The sequence below is a fragment of the Ursus americanus genome, chromosome 17 (assembly GCF_024610735.1).
Source record: "Ursus americanus isolate L20-20 chromosome 17, mUrsAme1.1.p, whole genome shotgun sequence".
Taxonomy (NCBI): Eukaryota; Metazoa; Chordata; class Mammalia; order Carnivora; family Ursidae; genus Ursus; species Ursus americanus.
Genome location: NC_142143.1, coordinates 7,800,390 through 7,820,609, shown reverse-complemented (window position 1 = coordinate 7,820,609; position 20,220 = coordinate 7,800,390). Strand labels below are relative to the sequence as shown.

At 43.9% G+C, this 20,220-nt stretch overlaps 1 protein-coding gene and 1 non-coding gene across 7 annotated transcripts in view; one reads left to right on the top strand and one right to left on the bottom strand.

Annotated features, from left to right (window-relative positions):
• Positions 1 to 7,578, top strand: part of XPNPEP3 (X-prolyl aminopeptidase 3) — a 72,612-nt gene extending 65,034 nt beyond the window's left edge. For 3 of the 6 annotated variants that reach the window (XM_087868677.1, XM_045780102.2, XM_045780103.2), the window contains one exon: positions 277 to 5,001. In XM_087868677.1, the coding sequence (XP_087724803.1) occupies positions 277 to 354 (78 nt within the window). In that variant the 3' untranslated portion in view covers positions 355 to 5,001. Of the gene's footprint in view, positions 1 to 276; positions 5,002 to 6,317; positions 6,506 to 6,551 lie in introns of those variants that run through there. The other 3 variants (XR_015727083.1, XR_015727082.1, XM_087868676.1) reach the window with 3 other exon arrangements.
• A 1,202-nt stretch (positions 7,579 to 8,780) lies between these two features.
• Positions 8,781 to 8,887, bottom strand: LOC123780956 (U6 spliceosomal RNA). Its single transcript, XR_006776552.1, has one exon. It is a non-coding gene; the product is annotated as a U6 spliceosomal RNA (small nuclear RNA).
• Positions 8,888 to 20,220: the final 11,333 nt, after the last annotated feature.

Here is a 20,220-nt window from a genome sequence, read left to right as displayed (position 1 = left end):
CACTAGACTATGACAGAATCATGATAGAGCCTGTAGTCTGGTATACAAAACACCTACAGTAATAGTTCCAGCAATCACAGCCAACACGTACTGACCGTTATGTGCCACACACGTACATATACGTACTATCTCATTTAATATCCACAGTTCTAGGTAGATAACTCTCAGGATCGCGGTTTTACAGATCGGTGGTAGCACAGAGAGGTTAACTTGCTTGTCCCAAATCCTCCGGTTACTGCCACTTACGAACAGCACATTCTTATTTCTACTTCTCAGGCATTTATATTCCAGAGGATGACAGAGATGCCCCCGAGAAGTTTCGTGGTCTTGGTGTACGAATTGAAGATGATGTAGTGGTGACTCAGGACTCGCCTCTCATCCTTTCTGCAGATTGCCCCAAAGAGATGAATGACATCGAACAGATCTGCAGCAGAGCCTCTTGACCCTCATTGCAGCCCGCGTTCCTCTCAGGTTTAGAGGGGGTGTGCGTCCACATCGGTGCAAGTGTGCCGCTGAGCGTCTGCTGTATGTTTCTACACGTGTTCCGTTTGGGAGTATGGCAGCTGTATGGATGTATGAAATTGTGTATGTGATCTTTATTCATTTTAAGTAGCTGGAAGCCTGGAAAATTGAAATTTTGAATGGTATGTTACTACAACTTTAATAACATTAACTCTACAGTTAGTGACCAAGGCAGGTTTAATTTTTAAATGTACAGAAAGATCTTAGTTACATATGTCCATGCATCCCAGTCAACACAATTAAACATACAGAAAATTTTCTCCTTCTCACCAGCTCTTTCCCTTTCTACGCTTTTGCTGAGATCTTCCTAATATCGTAAGCTGTTTATTATGATACTTCTATTCTGAGCTAACCACCAGGGTCTCTGCCTATGCTAAAAGCCACTTGTCAGTGATTTTGGGTGGCCAGTACATATCTTCCATAACTCCTCTCCGTCTCTTCCAGATCCTACATACCCACTGGAGCCCCTCGTGGGCACTGGTGTCCTGCAATCCCACCATTTAGCTCCAATCCAGATTCTAGCAACACTATTAAACAAAACAGTTTTGGGTTTTTCTTGCTATTTGGTTGCTTGGAAAGTGTTTAGCTCTTGATGAGGGAAGAAATGGAAGAGAAAGAGAAGCATATATGTATCTGTGACAGATCGACACCTCTGTCCATCTGTTCTCAATCTGAAGAAGATTCCTTTCCCAGGCATTCATGCTTTCTTATAGATTGTTAGTGCACTGACCCTCACAACACACCCTTGAAGCCTCTGCCCTGGCCAGGCGTAGAGCCTCTCCTTACCCTGTTGACGTCAGAGGAACAGTACCCAGGTTTCAGAGAGATGCTCCTGTTATCATTCTGCAGCATGTCTAGTGCAATATATGGAACTCACCCAGTACCTGTAAACATCCTATGACCCTTTTATTTCTCTGATATTAGCACCAGAAGGGCAGTAGTAAGGAGTCCTATTTCCCTCAACATGGCATTGGCTGCATTCATAAAAGAACTCACTTTGCAGAGTGAATGGGGCTAGATTATTGCAGATGGTTTATTCAGGAGCTTCTGTCATAGAACTAGTGTGTTCACCTCCTTTAAACCTGGATATAGGCCCAAGATGTACAGAACATGCTGATCGTTAGAGCATAAATCTGAGGGATTTTAAGAAAGAAAGAGGCTAGGGGATTAACATTCCCTGCAGTGCTAGAGGTTTGCCAATCTTACCAGGAAAACCCAAGGTACAGAGCCAAAAGCAGACAAGCAGCAACTTCATCAGGAGACAAAGATAATGGTATAGAGCAGAGAGACACACACGTTGTCCCACCGGTGCTCACCCGTGAATGCTCTGGCTTTGCTCAGCAGCTGTGGGAATGGATGGCCACACAGCTGGAGTCTTGTCCCTGGGCCTGTGCTCCCCACCTCCCTCCAACTTCTCAGTCCTGTGCTACTTTCTCAAAGAAGGGGCTGAAAATAAATCCACAACTCTAGCTTCTCACCCTCTGGGCTTCTGTGGCACCAACAACCCTTTCCTTGGATTGAGTTTCCTTAGTTCATTTACAGTCCTGGAATAAGGAATTTCCTTTTCTTCCTGTAAATCATTTTCTGTGGTCTTCAGCTTCCTAGCTAAGTCTAGGTGGCTTTTACGTATAGCAGCACACCTGGACATGAAACAGACCTCTGCTTAGATTCTAGTCAAGTTCTGCAGGTGTCGTGAGTCCTATTTAGAATGGCTGTGGCAGAATTCTTCTGGTGACTTTTAATCCTCGAGCCGCGTACATTGTCCTTTGAGTCCCGGATTAACCTCAGTAGCTAAGCATTGAATCAGACTATTAGAACCATCAAGAGATGGATGGCATAGTGTTTCAGGGCTGTCTGACATATTCAGGATTTGTTGAGCAGATAGTGGTGCGCAGTGCAGAAATCTCATTCATTCTTAGCCGTACCACAAACAAGCCCCGCATTTCCTCCATGTCTAACTATAATACCTTATATATGCACCAGGCTCTCCTAATGGAAACCTTAATTTTCAGAAGTCCTTCAAACGTTACACTGGTATTTTTCTCCCTCGGTTCAAGAGAGATAGTTGGGTCATTAATGATGCCATCTAAGTGAAGGAACCATATCTCGATAGTCTCTTCCGCTCACTTTTGTGTGTTTGTCTCAGGAATTTGTGGTTTTTGTCATAATCAGGAAACACTTGTGTTTTTTATTTAAATTGCACTAGTAGCAATTGCTGGAATAGAAACCCTTCTCTTCGCACAGCCATAACATCCAAGCTGGATATGGTGACTGAAAGTTCTCTCTGGGTCTTCTTTCAAAACACCCTTAGTTTTTCACTAATCTTTGTAAGGTCAGAAAGGGAAAACTCCTACCATAGACATTATATCTTAATTTGAGATTAAGGTCCATAAAATAAGAAAATCCCAGATGAAGACATTGTAACTCATTAAAATAGAAAAATTGGGCTGTGTTATATTTGTCAAAGCTGACATAACCAACATCCTCTTTAGCTTTCTTAATAATAGAAAGATTGCAGATCTGATGCAGGAGTGCTGCCTCTTCTCCTGTGTCTGTGTCAGAGATCACAAGTCGGCCAGCTGTGACCTCAGAGTCCTTTGTAACACTGTGTTTCCAATAACTGCTACTAATAAAACAAAATTGGGATTTGAGTTAGACCCTGTCCGCCATCCCTCAGCTGGCATATGAGCAATGATAATAGAGCTCATTTGTGTGTGAGTGTGTGTTAGAAACTAAGTGAGGGCCCAAGATGGGGGCAGCGTAAACGACCCTGCTTTGAAGAGATTTTTATGGTATGGTTAATTTTTTTTAATTTTAGTTTCCCAAGGTGGGATCTGCAGCCTAAAACTTAAGCTGATAGGGTTAAGTTTTAATCCTGGGAAAATAGACTTCGAGCTGAAGTGTTTAATGTTCCTAATATAATGAGAAGGTGGATACATCATTAATTGCTAACGTTTAATTAGAGCGGAAGCCCATCTTCCCATAGTACAAGGGTCCTCCTGGCTGCTCTTACCTCTCCCTGTGTGTCACTGAGGAACTTAGGGCGTGCAACAGGACTGCTCAGATCCCCACTGAAATCAAGGTCTCTTGGGATATGCTTCATGAGGACCTGAGAGAACTGCACTCTTTGTTAGCATTTATTAATGCTTTGTATGACTTCTGTGCAATTATGTAATTTCCATTTGGATAAAACGCTGTTACTTTTTAAGGCTCTTTCCACTGAAAATAGGTATGTCATTCCCCAAAAAGGGAAAAGCATATATTACTACCATTTTAAAAATAAACTATAAAACAATAGAAAAGTGTGTGGTGTGTGTGTGTTATTTTCAAATCTAGACTTTACAGCTTTAAATGTGAGAACATTTTGTTTTACAAAATATTTTTTATAGAGGAGCACCTGCCTGGCTCAGGCGGAAGAGCGTGACCCTTGGTCTCGGGGTTGTGAATTCGAGCCCCACGTTGGGGGTAGAGATTACTTCAATAAATAAACAAATCTTTAAAAATATGTATTCTAGGGGCACCTGGGTGGCTCAATTGGTTAAGTGTCTGCCTTCAGCTCAGGTCATGATCTCAGGGTCTTGGGATCAAGCCCCACATCAGGCTCTCTGCTCAGCAGGGAGTCTGCTTCTCCTTCTCACTCTCCTTCTGTGCTCTATCAAATAAATAAATGAAATCTTTTTAAAAAATTAAAAACTATATATATATATTTTATATAGTATTTATTAACTGCTGTCACAAAATCATGATTCAAACTTAAGATGATCTTATCAGTCATAGGAAAAATGAATGAATTAGATCTGGCCCATTAAAAGATTGGCTCAAGGGTCTAATGTATAACATGGTGACTGTAGTTGATTAATACTCTGTTGTATAATTGAAATTTGCAAAGAGAGTAGAACTTAAATGTTCTCACCAAAATAAAGGGGGGGGGAGATAAATATGTGAGTTGATAGATGTGTTAATTAAATAGATGGTGGGAGACCCTTTCCCAATATATATGTATATCAAATCATCATGATGTCCACTTTAAATATCTTACAGTTTGGTTAATTACACCTCAAGAAAGCTAGGGGAGGAGCACCTGGATGGCTCAATAGGTTAAGTGTCTGCTTCGGTTTTAAGAGTCTGACTTCAGGGGCGCCTGGGTGGCTCAGTCGTTAAGCGTCTGCCTTTGGCTCAGGGCGTGATCCCAGGCTCCTGGGATCAAGCCCCACATCAGGCTCCTCCGATGGGAGCCTGCCTCTTCCTCTCCCACTCCCCCTGCTTGTGTTCTCTCTCTCGCTGGCTGTCTTTCTCTCTGTCAAATAAATAAATAAAACCTTTAAAAAAAAAAAAAAGAGCCCGACTTCAGCTCAGGTCATGATCTTAAGAGTCCTGAGATTGAGCCCCACGTCGGGCTCCCAACTAAGTGGGCAGTCTGCTTGTCCCTCTCCCTCTGCCCTTGCCTCCACTCGTTTTCTCTCTCTCTCTCTCTCTCTCTCTCTCTCAAATAAATAAAGAAAACCTTTAAAAGAAAGAAAGAAATCTAGGGGGAAAAGGTTGACTCCACAAAACTGACCCACAGGTCTCCAGACAGCCCCTGTACCACTCAAGACTGTGAACTTTGGCCATGAACATTTTATGAAGGATGAATTTTACAATCTGCAAAATTGTAAATTTATGAATTTTCTCAGTGAGCCATATAAACAGCCATGAGTGTGGCCATTTCTTCCTAGTGGGAATCCTTGTTAAAATCAGGCTTTCTGGAGCACCTGGATGGCTCAGTTGGTACAGCATGTGACTCTTGATCTCAGGGTTGTAAGTTCGAGCCCCATGTTGGGTGTTAAGATTACTTAAAAATAAAATCTTTTAAAAATTAAATAATAAAATCTTTTTTTTTAAAGATTTTGTTTGAGAGAGAGAGAGCACAAGCAAAGGGGAGGGGCACAGGGAGGGGGAGAAGCAGACTCCCCGCTGAGCAGGGAGCCTGATGCAGGGCTCCATCCCAGGACCCCGAGATCATGACCTAAGCTAAAGGCAGATGCTTAATCAACTGAGCCACCCAGGCACCCCTAAAATTAAAATATTTTAATAGGCTTTCTCTAAGGTGTGCCTTCCAACATTTTTCACATCGTGGCACACATAAAAAGATCCTTTTTTGTATGGCACAATGGAATCAACTTGAGGGACTTAAGAATGTATACATATGACTTAGAGAAAAAAATTCATTCCATATCCTTTATATAATTGTGATGAGAAAAATAATACATACAAAGTTTTACAGAAATTTTTAAATTTGTATAACACTTCCAATAAATGATTTTTAGAATGTCAATAGACTTAGCCTACTTGTGGGAACATGACTTTTTTTTTTTTTAATAATAGGCGGAAACCCTATACACAATTCCTGATCCAGACTTTTTAGTGATAATATCTTCAGATTCTTCATAATCACCATCTACAAGAAATTTATTTGTACAAGTAGGTGACAAAAAATTTGAAACCATTTTAATGATGATTTAAAATTTTATGATTAACTGATGAATGGATAAGTGAGATGCAGTAAGGCCATACAGTGAAATATTACACAGCCATAAAAAGGAACGAAGCAGTGACACGTGCTAAAACCCAGATGCAGCTTGAAAACTGTGCTGTGTGAAAGAAGCCAGACTCAAAAGGCACATAATAGATGACTCCGTTTATAGAAGATGTCCAGAATAGGCAAATCCATGGAGATAGAAAGTAGATAGTAGTTGCAAGGGCCTGAGGGTAGGAAGGAAGTGGAGAGTGACTGCTAACAGTTTTTTTTTTTTTAGGTGATGAAAAGATTCCAGATAGAAGGTGGTGGCAGCTGCACAACTGTGAACTTACTAAAAAACCTTCACTTGTATGCTCTTGAAGGGGATCTTATGGTATCTGGATTAAATCTCAATAATTGACAATTGAAATTAAATTTAAAGAACCTAACTCCTTTCATTGACAAATGTGAAATTTATAATGTGGATTTTTTTTTTTTTAAGATTATTTATTTATTTATTTATTTGACAGAGAGAGAGAGACGGCGAGAGAGGGAACACAAGCAGGGGGAGTGGAAAAGGAAGAAACAGGCTCCCAGCGGAGCAGGGAGCCCAATGCGGGGCTCGATCCCAGGACCCTGGGATCACGCCCCCAGCCGAAGGCAGACGCTTAATGACTGAGCCACCCAGGCACCCCTATAATGTGGATTTTTAATCTAAGTGAAATCACATCAAATATTTCAAGATGATGAAGCTATAATTCACAGAATGTGAACATGCGTTTTTGGGACAGTCACCCTTCCCCTAGCTTTGACCACAAAGGTCAGAAGTATTCCATGTATGTGGAGCAGAAAGCAGTAGTCTGGAGCTACACCTGCCAGGAGGCCTGGCCCAGTCTTCAGCCCCCATGGCGCCCATGGCTACCAGCACCTCAGGTCCCTGAATCACCGGATGCTACAGCAACACCGTGGCTCCCTTGTGTTTGACGAGCAACACCACGCTCAGCAGCTGCTCCCAGAGTGGATAACCAGGAGGTAGTGCCCCTCCTTGGCCATATTTCAGGGAGTCCAGGACTCCTGGTGGTAAAGTGACAGGTAAGAAAGCTCTGGCTGCTCCAAGTTCCATCCACCTAGCCATCCCAAGGACAGTGGGGATCAGTATCTCCCAACACACTGATTTCAAGGCACATCACTCAGGGTATTTAATTGTAAATCTAGAATTATACTGACTGGAGCTACCTTGGACGTAAGAATTTGTGGCACTACGTAAATATTGATCCAGATTTCCAGCAGTTTGTAAAGCCTAGTAGTTCTGGATACTTGTCACTAAATGCTATCTTTCTTTTCCTAGGAAAGTTGAGCCTGGGAAGCCTGTGGTGATACATCAAAAATGTTTTTTAAAAAATTGGGGCACCTGGGTGGCTCAGTGGTTAAGCGTCGTGATCCCGGCATTATGGGATTGAGCCCTGCATCAGGCTCCTTCACTGGGAGCCTGCTTCTTCCTCTCCTACAGCCCCTGCCTGTGTTCCCTCTCTCTCTGGCTGTCTCTCTCTCTCTCAAATAAATAAAATCTTTTAAAAAAATGTTTTTAAAAATAGTCATCTTGAAAATGTTATTCAGTATTTCATTGCTCAGTATTTGCCGTGCCACCTACATGTTACACAGATTAAAGTCTCTAAAAGGGGTGCCTGGCTGGCTCAGTCAGTAGAGCATGCGACTCTTGATCTTGGAATTGTGAGTTTGAGCCCCACATTGGATGCAGAGTTTACTTAAAATAAATACATAAAAATAAAAAATAAATCTCTAATAAACTATAGCCAACCCCTGCACTAATTATACTCCCGGCAGTGGACTTTACATTACATGTGAAAGGTTCTATTTTACAATAGGGATTGCTAAGCAGAGTAAATTGTACTTGACATTGCATAAAATACAACAGGCATAGAGTCCACCTGCAGAAGCCTGAAAGAGTATGCTCTTGAATACGGTGGTTCCTCAAAAAATTAAACGGTTACTATTTGATCCAGCAATTTCACTTCTGAGTATGTACTCAAAAGAAAGCAGGAACTCAAACAATATTTGTATACCCACGTTCATAGCAGCATTATTCACAATAGCCAAATGATGGAAACAACCCAAACGTCCATCAGTGGATGATGGATGAACAAAATGTGAGATAGATAGATAGATAGATAGATAGACAGATATAGATATAGACAGACAGATAATGGAATGCTATTCAACTTTTAAAAAATTGATACATGCTACAACATGGATGAACCTTTAAAATATTGTGCTAAGTGGAATAAGCCAAATTTAAAAAGGACCGATATTGGGGCACCTGGCTGGCTCAGTTGGATCATGCAACTCGATCTCAAGGTTGTGAGTTCGAGCCCCACACTGGGTGTAGAGATTACTTTAAAAAAAAAAATCTAAAAAAAAAAAAAAAGGACCAATATTAATTCCACTCACGTGCAGTACCTAGAGTAGTCAAATTCATAGAGACAGAAAGTAGAATGATGGTTGCCAGGGTCTTGGGGGAGGGAGGAATGGGAAGTTATTGTCTAATGGGGACAGAGTCTGGTAAGGGAAGATGACAAAGTTCTGGAGATGGAATACACTTAAAGTGACTTAACTGTACACTTTAAAGATGTTTAAAATGGTAAATTGTACATTTAGCACAATGAAATTTTTTTAACTAGAAAAAGAACTATATTAGCATGTGGGCAAGGGGAAGAGGAGAACTAAAGGCAGACTGAGTATTTAAGTAATTAAATGATTCTCGAATTTGTGTGTCATCCTTGTGCAGGGCCCATGCCAATCTTCTCTGTATCGTTCCAATCTTAGTATATGTGCTGCTGAAACGAGCACCAGTATTTAAATTAAAATAAGAATTAATAAAATGCTAAATCAGTATCACCCAATAACAGGAGTCTGTAATGTCTTGGTCTGTGCCATAATCAGACTAGTCTGAGGTGCCATGTGTATTCTGAGGTACCTATTTTTAAAAAGATAGACCCAGGTGAGAGGTACGAGGAAATAGTGTCATAAAAAGCGGTTGAAAGAGCAGGGCTATTTTGGGTGGAGAAGAGAAAGGGAGAGGAGCATGATGGCTAGCTCCTCATAGCTGAAAAGCTGTCACGTACAACATCTTTCCTGCTGCTCCCTTAGGCGGAACCAGAACTGGGGGGTGGAAGCCTTCTCATAGAATCAGAATTTTGGAGGCGAAAAGGCCGTTCGTGACTTTGTCACTTGCCTTGGACCACACAGCCGGTGAGGGCGCTCAGGTTTCCAAAGAGGGGGTCCTAGCTCCAGCATCCCATGCTTTTCTGGGCGGCGGGCTGATTCCCACGGCCCATCCCAAACCGTTAACACTCCGCTCACCGCTTCGGTACCCTTACCTCCTCCAAATCAGCTAGGTTCCCCTCCATTTTCCAGGGAAACAGCAGCTCACCGAGCGCCCTCTCCTTCCCGCTGCCGACGCCCCTCCGCCCGCGCCCTCGGTCCCGTCACCCTCCGCCTGCTCGGCGACTCCAGCCCGCAGCAGCGCTCCCGCCTCTTCCCCGGGGACGGTGCGTTCTTCGTCTCGCTCGACCTCTCCGGACTGTGCGGTTCTGCTACCTTCGGTCGCCGCCGGAGGCGTCACACGGACAATTCGCGGCCGAGCTCGTAACTGCGGCTCTGAACCGTCCGCGGGGACGCCGACGCGCGCCCACCGAGCCTCGGAAGTCCGGGGGACGTCTGTGTCCCGCCGAAGCCCGCCGGGAGAGCACGAGTCACTCGGAATACTCTCAACAGAACATGCAGAGTCTGGCATGGGCCTCGCCGGAGCTGAAAGAGCAGGAGACTGGGACGTGAGGCATCCTGAAGACCGGCGACGGCCGCGCTGCCTCGGCCAGCCCCTCTCACCTCCCCGAGCTCAGGTCCGCGGGCGAGCTGCGCCACCCAAGGCCGGCCTGCTGGCGGGAGGCGACAGCACAGACTCCTCCGGGTGCAAAAGGACCAGGAAGGAACTAGCCGGATTCCCCCTAGGCCACCCTCCCCTCTCTCCTCCCCCACCCCTCCTCACCCCTACCCCTCCTCCGCACCTCCCCACACCCTCTCCCCCACTTCTCCCCTCCCCCTCCTCCCTCCACTACCCTCTTGTCTCCCTTCTCCCCTTCCCTTCCCCCACCCCTCCTCTCCCTTCTCCCCCTCCTTCCTCCTCTCCCACCCCTCCTCTCCCTTTTCCTCCTCCCCTCCGCTTCCCCACACCCCTCTCCCCTTCTCCCCTCCTCCTCCTCCCTCCACTCCTCCTCCTCCCTCCACTACCCCTCCCCTCCTCTCCCTTCTCCCCCTCTCTTCCTCCTCCCCCAACCCTTCTCTACTTTCTCTCCTCCCCTCCTCTCTCCCTCCCCTCCCCACCTGTCCTCTCCCTTCTGCTCCCTTCACCTCCCCTCCTTTCTACCTCTCCCCTTCTCCCTCCCATCTACCCCTCACCTCCCACCAGTGCCTCCCACTGGCTGAACAAGAAGCCAGCTGACAATGACTTCAGGTGAGCCTTGTCCCCACCCAAGACATGAAACAGAGCAGGGAAAGGGTGAGGAACATATCTGAAAGCCAACGGATTTTGTCATTTTATGAGTGCACAAATAATAAAGTTACACAGTGTATAAACCCTCTTCCAACAAAAGCCACATGTCTTTTTTATTTTTAACGGGGGAGACCAGAGTATAAATCTGAAGATCTCCTGATACAGAAGATAACAAAGTTCCATACCATTCTAACTAAAATTTAACTTGTAATAATTGAGAGCTTTTCTGCCATTTTATTGTTTGACCTCAAGTTGCTAACTGATGCAACACACCTTATAAAGGTTAACTTCCAAAAGGTCATACTGAAAACGAAGGGTTTTTTTCTTTCAGGAATATTCATAGCAGCTTTATTTGTAATAGCCCCAAACGGGAAACAATCAATCAGAATGTCCATAGACAGGTGAATGGACTACGTGTAAACATGCAGCCATACAACGGAATGCAACTCAGTGGTAAAAGTGGAAGTACTATCAATGAACGCTACAGCATGGGTAAATCTCAAGATAATTATGCTGCCTGAAGTCAGACCGAAGCAAGAGAACATACATACTGTATGGTTCCATTTATATGAATCCTGGAAAACGCAAGCTAATCTACAATGACCAAAGCAGATTCAATGGTCACGGAACCAAGTGGAGGGTGAAGAGGGATGAGACAGGGAATCCCAAAGGGTGTGAAGAAATTTTTGAGGGTGACGCACCTGTTCATTATCTTTATTTTTTCCCCTCACAAACATTCTCTTTAATAGATAAGCTTAACCTTGGTGGCAAATTTTAATAGAGTAGAAAGCCTTCACTGTGTATCATCTATATTTAAAGTTTCTTTATCTTTCTGAAGAGAGAAATTCTAAGATTAATGTGCACCGAAAATGAGAAATTTAAGAAAGTGGAAAAACTGCTAGTTTATTCAAGTTGTTTCACCTGGTGGTTACAGCTAGTTAAGTTAGTTATATATCGGTTTGAGAGTGATTGATGGTGACAAAAATTATCCAAAATAAGGAGTCACAAGCTATTTGGGCTTTAAAAAAATACCATACTCCTAAAAATACCAGTTTTTTATCTCTTAGTGATCGGTCAAATATAAAGGCATGTTTTACATTATATGTTTGTCTATCTAGTTTATTTCTCATAACAGGTTCTTTTTTTTTTTTTTTTAGGTTTATTTATTTTAGTGAGAGAGCATGAGCAGGAGGGGCAGAGGGAGAGAGAGAGAGAGAGAATCTCAAGCAGACTCTGTGCTGAGTGTGGAGCCCAACACAGGGCTCAGGCCCCAATCCTGAGATAACGACCCGAGGCAAAACCAGGAGTCAGGCGCCTAACTGACTGCACCACCCAGGTGCCCCTCTCATGACAGTTTTTGAAAACTATCACCATAGCAGGGTTTATTTCACAAAGGTACTGATGTGGTGAAGTACAGCGATCAAGCCCCCATAAACAAGACATGTGTCACTAGTACCTGTGACCTTCTTCTGTCACCCTATCTGATCACCACCCCCAAGAAAATTGTCATTTCCATAACCATCAATTCCCAAACTATCAGGTCTATCAAACTTCAGTGCTCTTCCTATCCCACCCATCACTCCCTACCCCACGACTCTCTCTCTCTCACACACACACACACACACACACACACACACACACGCCGTTTCAAATTGGTGTATGCATTAAGCAACCTGAAACACTGTAAAATCTATCATTCTTATATCAAGTAGCTCTTTAGAACTTTAGTAAGCGTAAGGTCACATGGAGGGCTTGTTATTTAATGCAGATTTTCATGCCTACTCTCAGAACTTTTAATTTCATAGTTCTAGGTGAGGAATCAGCTTTTTTATCTTTCATCTTTGGCATTATAATTATATGTAGGGATGTGGACCTCCTTGGGTTCATTTTGTTTGGAATTTCCCCAGGTTATTTCTTCAGATAAGTTTTCTGCCCCCTTCTCTCTCCCTTCTCCTTCTGGGACCCCTATGATGAGAGTATCTGTTCGCCTGATGTTGCCCAAGATATCCCTTAACCTATTCTCATCTTTTTTCATTCTTTTTTCTTTTTGTTCTTCTGCTCGGGTGCTTTCCCTCACCCTGTCTTCCAAGTTGCTGATCCGTTCCTCTGCATCTTCTGATCTACTGTCAATTCCCTCTAGCGTGTTTTTCATTCCAGTTACTGTGTTCTTCAGCTGAGTCATTCTTTTCTATATTTTCTATCTCTCCATTGAAATTCTAACTAAACTCTTCCACTCTTCTCTCCAGTCTCGTGAGCATCTTTATGACCTTTACTTTGAACTCTTTATTGGTAGATTGTTTATCTCCATTTCATTTAGTTCTTTTTCTGAGGTTTTGTCTTATTCTTCCGTTTGGAGCATATTCCTCTGTGTCCTCATTTTGCTTGACTTTCTGTGTTTGTTTTTATGAACCAGGTGGAACACCTACCTCTCCTAAACTTAATGGAATGATCTTGTGTAGGATTTTGATTGCCTGTGGACTTTAAGTGCCTGGTGACTTTGGCTGGCTGGTAGAGCGGTGGCTGGTGTGGGCTGGAGGTCCCAGGGCACTCTGTGCTGAGGCTGCCCTGGTGGGATGGCCAGAGCTGAAAAAGGTGTGGAGCCAGGTAGTCCCAGGGCTCTTGGCACAGAGGGCACACTGGCAGGACAGCTGCAGCTGACGTGGGTGCAAGCTGGAGTGTCTCAGGACACTCCATGCAGGAGCACCCTAGCAGGGAGCCTGGGGTGGAGGCAGGCATGGGCAGGGTGTCCTGGGGCACTCTGCTCCAGTAGTGCCCAGGCGAGTCACCTGGAGCTGAAGTGGAGCTTGGAATGTTCCAGGGTGCTTTGCAACTTTGTCACCTTGGCAAGGTGGTTGGGGCTATAAGGAGCGCTGACCAGGGGTGTCCCGGTGTGCACTATGCTGGGGCCACCTTGGTTGGATGTCAGGGGCCGGTGTGGGCTAGGGGCCCCATGCTCCCTAAGGCAGTAGGGAGCCTGCTCCCATCCATGCTGTCAAGGTGGAAGGGAATGTAAACCGTAGCACTTGCCAGCCCCTCTGACTCAGAGAGACTTCCCATAGCTCCCCTAGCAGCTGATAGTGTTCTTGGGCTGGATCTTTCATATTCTAGTTGCTGATTGGTTTGTTTGTTTGTTTGTTTATTAGGCTCCATGCTTAACGTGGGGCTTGAACTCACGACCCTGGGATCAAGAGCCCCATGCTCTACTGACTAAGCCAGCCAGCCAGCCAGCCCTCTAGTTACTGTTTTAAACCATGATTTTTTTTTTTTTTTTCTGTGCCTCTGGGTGTCCTGGGCTCACTTAGGCCACAGGCCAGCTGTGGTAGCCAGAGCACTGCTCCTGTCTCAGGTTGGAGGGAGAGTGTAAACCACGGCACTCCCCAGCTCCCCTTACCCTCCAACCCTGACCCGGAGAGTACCAGCAGCTCTCCAGTGTTTGGCACAGTCCTAGCGCTGAATCCTTTATATTCTAGTTTCTCTTTTATTTTTTTTTTAAAGATTTTATTTATTTATTCGACAGAGATAGAGACAGCCAGCGAGAGAGGGAACACAAGCAGGGGGAGTGGGAGAGGAAGAAGCAGGCTCATAGCGGAAGAGCCTGATATGGGGCTCGATCCCATAACGCTGGGATCACGCCCTGAGCCGAAGGCAGGCGCTTAACTGCTGTGCCACCCAGGCGCCCCTCTAGTTTCTCTTTTAAACCATGGGTTTTTTTCTGTGCCCCTCCCCCCCACCCCTGGCAGATGACTCTGCTCCTAGTTCCTCTGTACTAGCCCTCCCCACTGCAGTTCTCAGTGCTGGGGTGGGGGTTCCCTTTGTTACTGTGTGCCTGTCTCTCTTGCCCTTCGCAGTGTGATCTGTCTATATTTTGCTGTGGCAGAAGCTGTTCAGTCAGCCCTCAGTTCTTCTTCAGGAGGAATTGCTCTATAAAAAGGTGTAGATTTGGTGTGTTCCTGGAGGAGGTGAGGTCAGGGTCTTCCCAAGTCACCATCTTGGACTGTAACTCACAAAATAAGCTCTTGATTGAGTTCCTTCTGTCTCTTCCCCCCTTTTTGTTCTGGGGCCATTTAGAATCCATCTTAGATCTGATTCAGGTCCTCGGCAACCAATTTGACCATATTCACCTAAACTATCTGTGGACAACCAAACGCTCTCTGCTAATACACAGCTAGAAAGGCATCTTCGGAGTGACTTCAAGTCCTTATGTATGAGAATACACACGAATAGTGACGTATGTAATCCTACAGAGAAAGCAATTCCCAATTCACTTCTTTTTTACTTTGGAATTTTTTACGGGATGATATCATTTTATGTCAAGATTATACTCCAGGAAAACACCATATTATATCAAAGAGGGGAATTATTTTTATAGGAATTAATATAAAAAGTCTAGCTGCATTCCCAGACAGCTACTCCCAGACATTCCAATACATGACTTATAAAAACTGTCCCCAAACTCTTTGAATGACACGATCATTCTTAATTTTTTTTTTGGATCATTCTTAATTTTAAAATGTAGATTCTGGACTTGAGAGGAGACCAAGCAGATGTTCTTGGTATTTCCCCAAAGATGACTACCCAAGCGTAGCCCTTGACCAGCGTGAATTAGGCAAAAGGTGAGGACAGAGCTAAAGTCAGAAGCCAAGGACTCACAGCAACACACGTAAGCACAACATAACTACCAAATGCAGTAATTTATACCAAAATTATCCTAAATAAATAAACATCTCAGTGCAAAAGGGAACAATATAGGAAGAGTCAACATAGAACTCTATAGATTTTTTTTTTAAGATTTTATTTATTTATTCGACAGGATAGAGACAGCCAGAGAGAGAGGGAACACAAGCAGGGGGAGTGGGAGAGGAAGAAGCAGGCTCCGAGCGGAGGAGCCTGATGTGGGGCTCGATCCCATAACGCCGGGATCACGCCCTGAGCCGAAGGCAGACGCTTAACCGCTGTGCCACTCAGGCGCCCCTAGATTTTTTTTTTTAATAACACATGTGGTTTTGTATTCTCTACAAACAACTGGCCAAAGAGAGAGGGAGTGCAGATGTATACTGCTAGTCAATAGAAAGAAGCCTGCCTGAGATTGAAGTTTTGCTGGGGATGAAATGCGTGAGGGCAGCTCAGGGCTGACTGGGCAGACACATGAACTGCCAGGTGAGGCGTACCGTAGCCCAGTGCTCTACACAGCAAGCACCCAGGGGCTGGGCCCATAGTCGTTGTCGCACATTCAACTTCACTGAGCTTTAACCAAAAAGGGAACCCACAGTCCCTGCCCTCAAAGAGTCCTTAGTCTACAAGACACTGCATGGAAAACACAATGCAGTATAACATCATAAGAGAGTTACAGAGGCAGCACGAGGGAGGAACGGATGAACCGCATTGGAGAAGGGAGTCAGGACCCCTGGCCAGAGAAGATACTCCATGAGTTTCAGAGTAAAACTACCATATTTGGATTGCACTTTCACTCACTTTCACAGCTCGTTTATGCTTGTGATGACCCCATGAGGTACGTCATTATCTTCGTTTCACAGATGTGGAACATAGGCTCCCAGATGCGAGACTATGATTCGAAAACCTAACACTCACTGAGCACTTACTAGGTAGGATGTGCTGGGCTGGGCAGTGCGTGGACATTATTTTATTGAATCTCTGCAACAATAATCCTTAACACTCTTCATTTTATGAAGGAGAAAACCAGGATGTACAGAAGTTAAGGTAACTTGTCCAAGTCAGGATTTGAACTTAGCTACGATTCAGAACCTGAGCCCTTACCAGCTCTACTACATGACGCGGCTTCCCATGTGTGCAAGTAAGTACTTCAATTTTCAGTTATCCAAACTGGCTTAGTGTAGCAGGTGTCAGACACACCTGGGCTAGAATCTGTCGTTGGTCATTTACCAGCTTAAATCTGAGCTTAAATCAATTTACTTAACCTTTTTTTTACCTTCGCTTTCTTCATCTCTAGAATAGGAATTGTATGTATCTGGGGGTGCCTGGGTGGCACAGCGGTTAAGCGTCTGCCTTCGGCTCAGGGCGTGATCCCGGCGTTATGGGATCGAGCCCCACATCAGGCTCCTCCGCTGGGAGCCTGCTTCTTCCTCTCCCACTCCCCCTGCTTGTGTTCCCTCTCTCGCTGGCTGTCTCTATCTCTGTCGAATAAAGAAATAAAATCTTAAAAAAAAAAAAAAGGAGTTGTATGTATCTGGCCACCCTGATTATTTTTGCTCACAGCATCTTTACTTATTCTTTTATTTTGCACTTAACCCAGTTTGTAATTAATTGCTGACATCTGCCTCTACCTGTAGAATATAAGCTACATGAGGGCTAAGACTTGCTTACAAACATCTTGCTCACCATTGTATCTTGGACAAGTAGCACAGAGCCTGGCACATGGTGGGTACCCAATAAATACGTGTTCAGCAAATAATTCATCCCAGGGGAAAAAGATAATTCCTCCCACCTCCCTTTCATTAAATAGGACCCTCCTGGAGGGGTTCTCGTAGAAGTATCAGGACAATGAGATATTATGAATGACCACTCCTGGGTAATTTAGCACTATCTCCTGCCAAGAGAGGTGAGATGCTGATTGGCAACCCTACCAGAATCACAAGTAGGGCCAGCATCATCATGGTGTGACCTGGGCAGTAGCACAGGGCTCTGAGCTCAGAAGGGCCCTCCCTGCATGTGGATTAAAGCTCTGCTGTTACTGTCTTGAAATTCTTAATAATTTCTTTTAGCAAGGACCCCTTCATTTTTATTTTGCACAGGGAACTACAAATTATACAACTGGTCCTAGTCACACAGAATGGGTGGTAAGGGAGGAGAAAGGGGAACACGAGGCAACATTTCTATCAAAACAAGATCAGGGCGCGCCTGGGTGGCTCAGTCCTTAAGCGTCTGCCTTCAGCTCAGGGCGTGGTCCCAGGGTCCTGGGATCGAGCCCCACATCGGGCTCCCAGCTCTGCTGGGAGCCTGCTTCTTCCTCTCTCACTCCCCCTGCTTGTGTTCCCTCTCTCACTGGCTATCTCTCTCTCTGTCAAATAAATAAATAAAATCTAAATAAATAAATAAATAAATAAATAAATAAATAAATAAATAAAACAAGGTCAGAGGATGCTGGAAAGTCCAAAACTGTGAGCACTGTGTATGTGTTGAGAAATGCAGCTATGTGCCCAGTTCATCATTAGATAGACCGTGAGCTCCTTGAAGGCAGAGATCATACCTTCCTTATTCAGTGCTGTCTATAGTTTAAAATGGTGCTGGCATTTTCTTTTAATCAATCTTACTATTTTGAAATAATTGTGAATTCCATTTGCAGTTGTAAGAAATAACACAAAGAGATCCTGTGTACCCTTTTCTCCGTTTTCTCCAATGCTAACGTCTTGCGAAACTATAGTACAATAGCACAACCAGGATATTGACATTGATATGGTCCAGATACCTAGCATTTCCATCACCACAAGGATCCCTTGTGTTGCCCTTTTCTGGCTACACCCACTTCCCTCCCACCTCCATTTCCTCAACTCCTGGCAAGCACTAATCTGTTCTCCATTTCTATAATTTTGTCATTTCAAGAATATTAAGTAAATAGAATCATACAGTATGTAACCTTTGTGGGACTGGTTCTTTTTCATTCAGCATAATTATCTGGAAATTCAGCCACTTGGGTATATTGATAGTCTCTTCCTTTTTATTACTGAATGGTATAGATATACCACATTTTTTTTAAAGATTTTATTTATTTATTTGACAGAGAGAGACAGCCAGCGAGTGAAGGAACACAAGCAGGGGGAGTGGGAGAGGAAGAAGCAGGCTCTTAGTGGAGGAGCCTGATGTGGGGCTCGAACCCAGAACGCTGGGATCACGCCCTGAGCGGAAGGCAGATGCTTAACCACTGCGCTACCCAGGCACCCCAGATATACCACATTTTAACCATTCACCCATTGGATGACATCTGCATGTTTCCAATTTGGGCCTAATATAAATAAAGCTGCTAAGACCTGTGCAATGGACTTTATGTGAACAGCAGTCTTCATTTCTCTTGGGTAAGTGCCCAGGAATGCAATCACTAGGCTGTATGGTAGTTGCATGTGTACCTCTTAAAGATACTGCCAAGCTGTTTTCCAGGATGGTTGTACCATTTTGCATTCCCACCATTTTGCATCCATGTATGGATGATCCAGTTTCTCTGCATTCTTGCCAACATTTGGTGGTGTCACAGTTTTTAATTTTAGCCATTCTGATAGGTGTATAGTGATAACTCATTGTGGTTGGGGTTTTTTTTAAGATTTTTTTTTTTTTAAGTAACCTCTACACCTAACGTGGGGTTAAATTCACAACCCCAAGATCAAGAGTCACATGCTCCACTGACTGACCCAGCCAGGCACCTTGACTCATTGTGAATTTAATCTGCTTTTATCTAGTGGCTAAGGATGTTGAATATCTCTTCATGTGCTTATTTGCTGTCTGTATGTCCTTTTTGATGAAATATCTCTCTGTGTCTTTTGACCATTTTCTAATTGGATTATTTGGTTTTTAGTTGTTGAGTTTTAAGAGTTTGCAGTTTAGTTTTTCTCACTCTATAGCTTGTCTTTTCAGTCTTTTTTTTTTTTTTAAGATTTTATCTATTTATTTGACAGAGAGAGAGACAGCGAGAGAGGGAACACAAGCAAGGGGAGTGTGAGAGGGAGAAGCAGGCTCCCCATTAAGCAGGGAGCCTGATGAGGGGCTGGATCCCAGGACCCTGGAACCACGACCTGAGCCAAAGGCAGACACCCAATGACTGAGCCACCCAGGCGCCCCATCTTTTCAACCTCTTAACAGAGTCTTACAGAGCAGAAGTTTTTAATTCTGATGAAGTGCAATTTATCAATTCTTTCTTTTATGGATCTTTTTGTGGTGTCAAATCTAAGAACTCTGGCCCTAAATCCTGCACATTTTCTCCAGTGTTTTATTCTAGAAGTTGTATGTGTGGTTTTTTGTTTTGGAGTTGTTTTTTTTTTTAAGATTTATTTATTTATTTATTTATTTATTTATTTATTTATTTATTTATGAGGAGAGCACACAGAGAAAGAGAGAATCTTCAAGCAGACTGCCCACTGTGCTCAGAGCCTGACCCCTGAGATTATGACCTGAGCCAAAACCAAGAGTCAGACACTCAACTGACTGAGCCCAGGTGTCCCTGGTTTTATGTTTTACATTTAAGTTCATGATATATGTTGAGTTAATTTTTGTATAGCATGTGAGAATAGGTCAAAGGTTTTGTTTGTTTTGTTTGTGAATGCCCATTTGCTCAAGCACTACTTATTGAAATTGCTCTTTCCTCTGTTGAGTTGCTTTTGCACTTCTGTCAAAATTTAGTTGGGTATATTTGGGTGGTTTCCCAGGTTCTCTGTTGAATCCATTAATCTATATGTCTATTCCTCCACAACTACCATACAGTCGTGATTACTGTAGCTGTATAACAAGTCTTTTTTTTTATAAAGATTTTATTTATTTATATGACAGAGAGAGAGACAGCCAGTGAGAGAGGGAACACAAGCAGGGGGAGTGGGAGAGGAAGACGCAGGTTCCCAGCGGGAGAACCCTATGTGGGGCTCGATCCCAGAACTCAGGGATCACGCCCTGA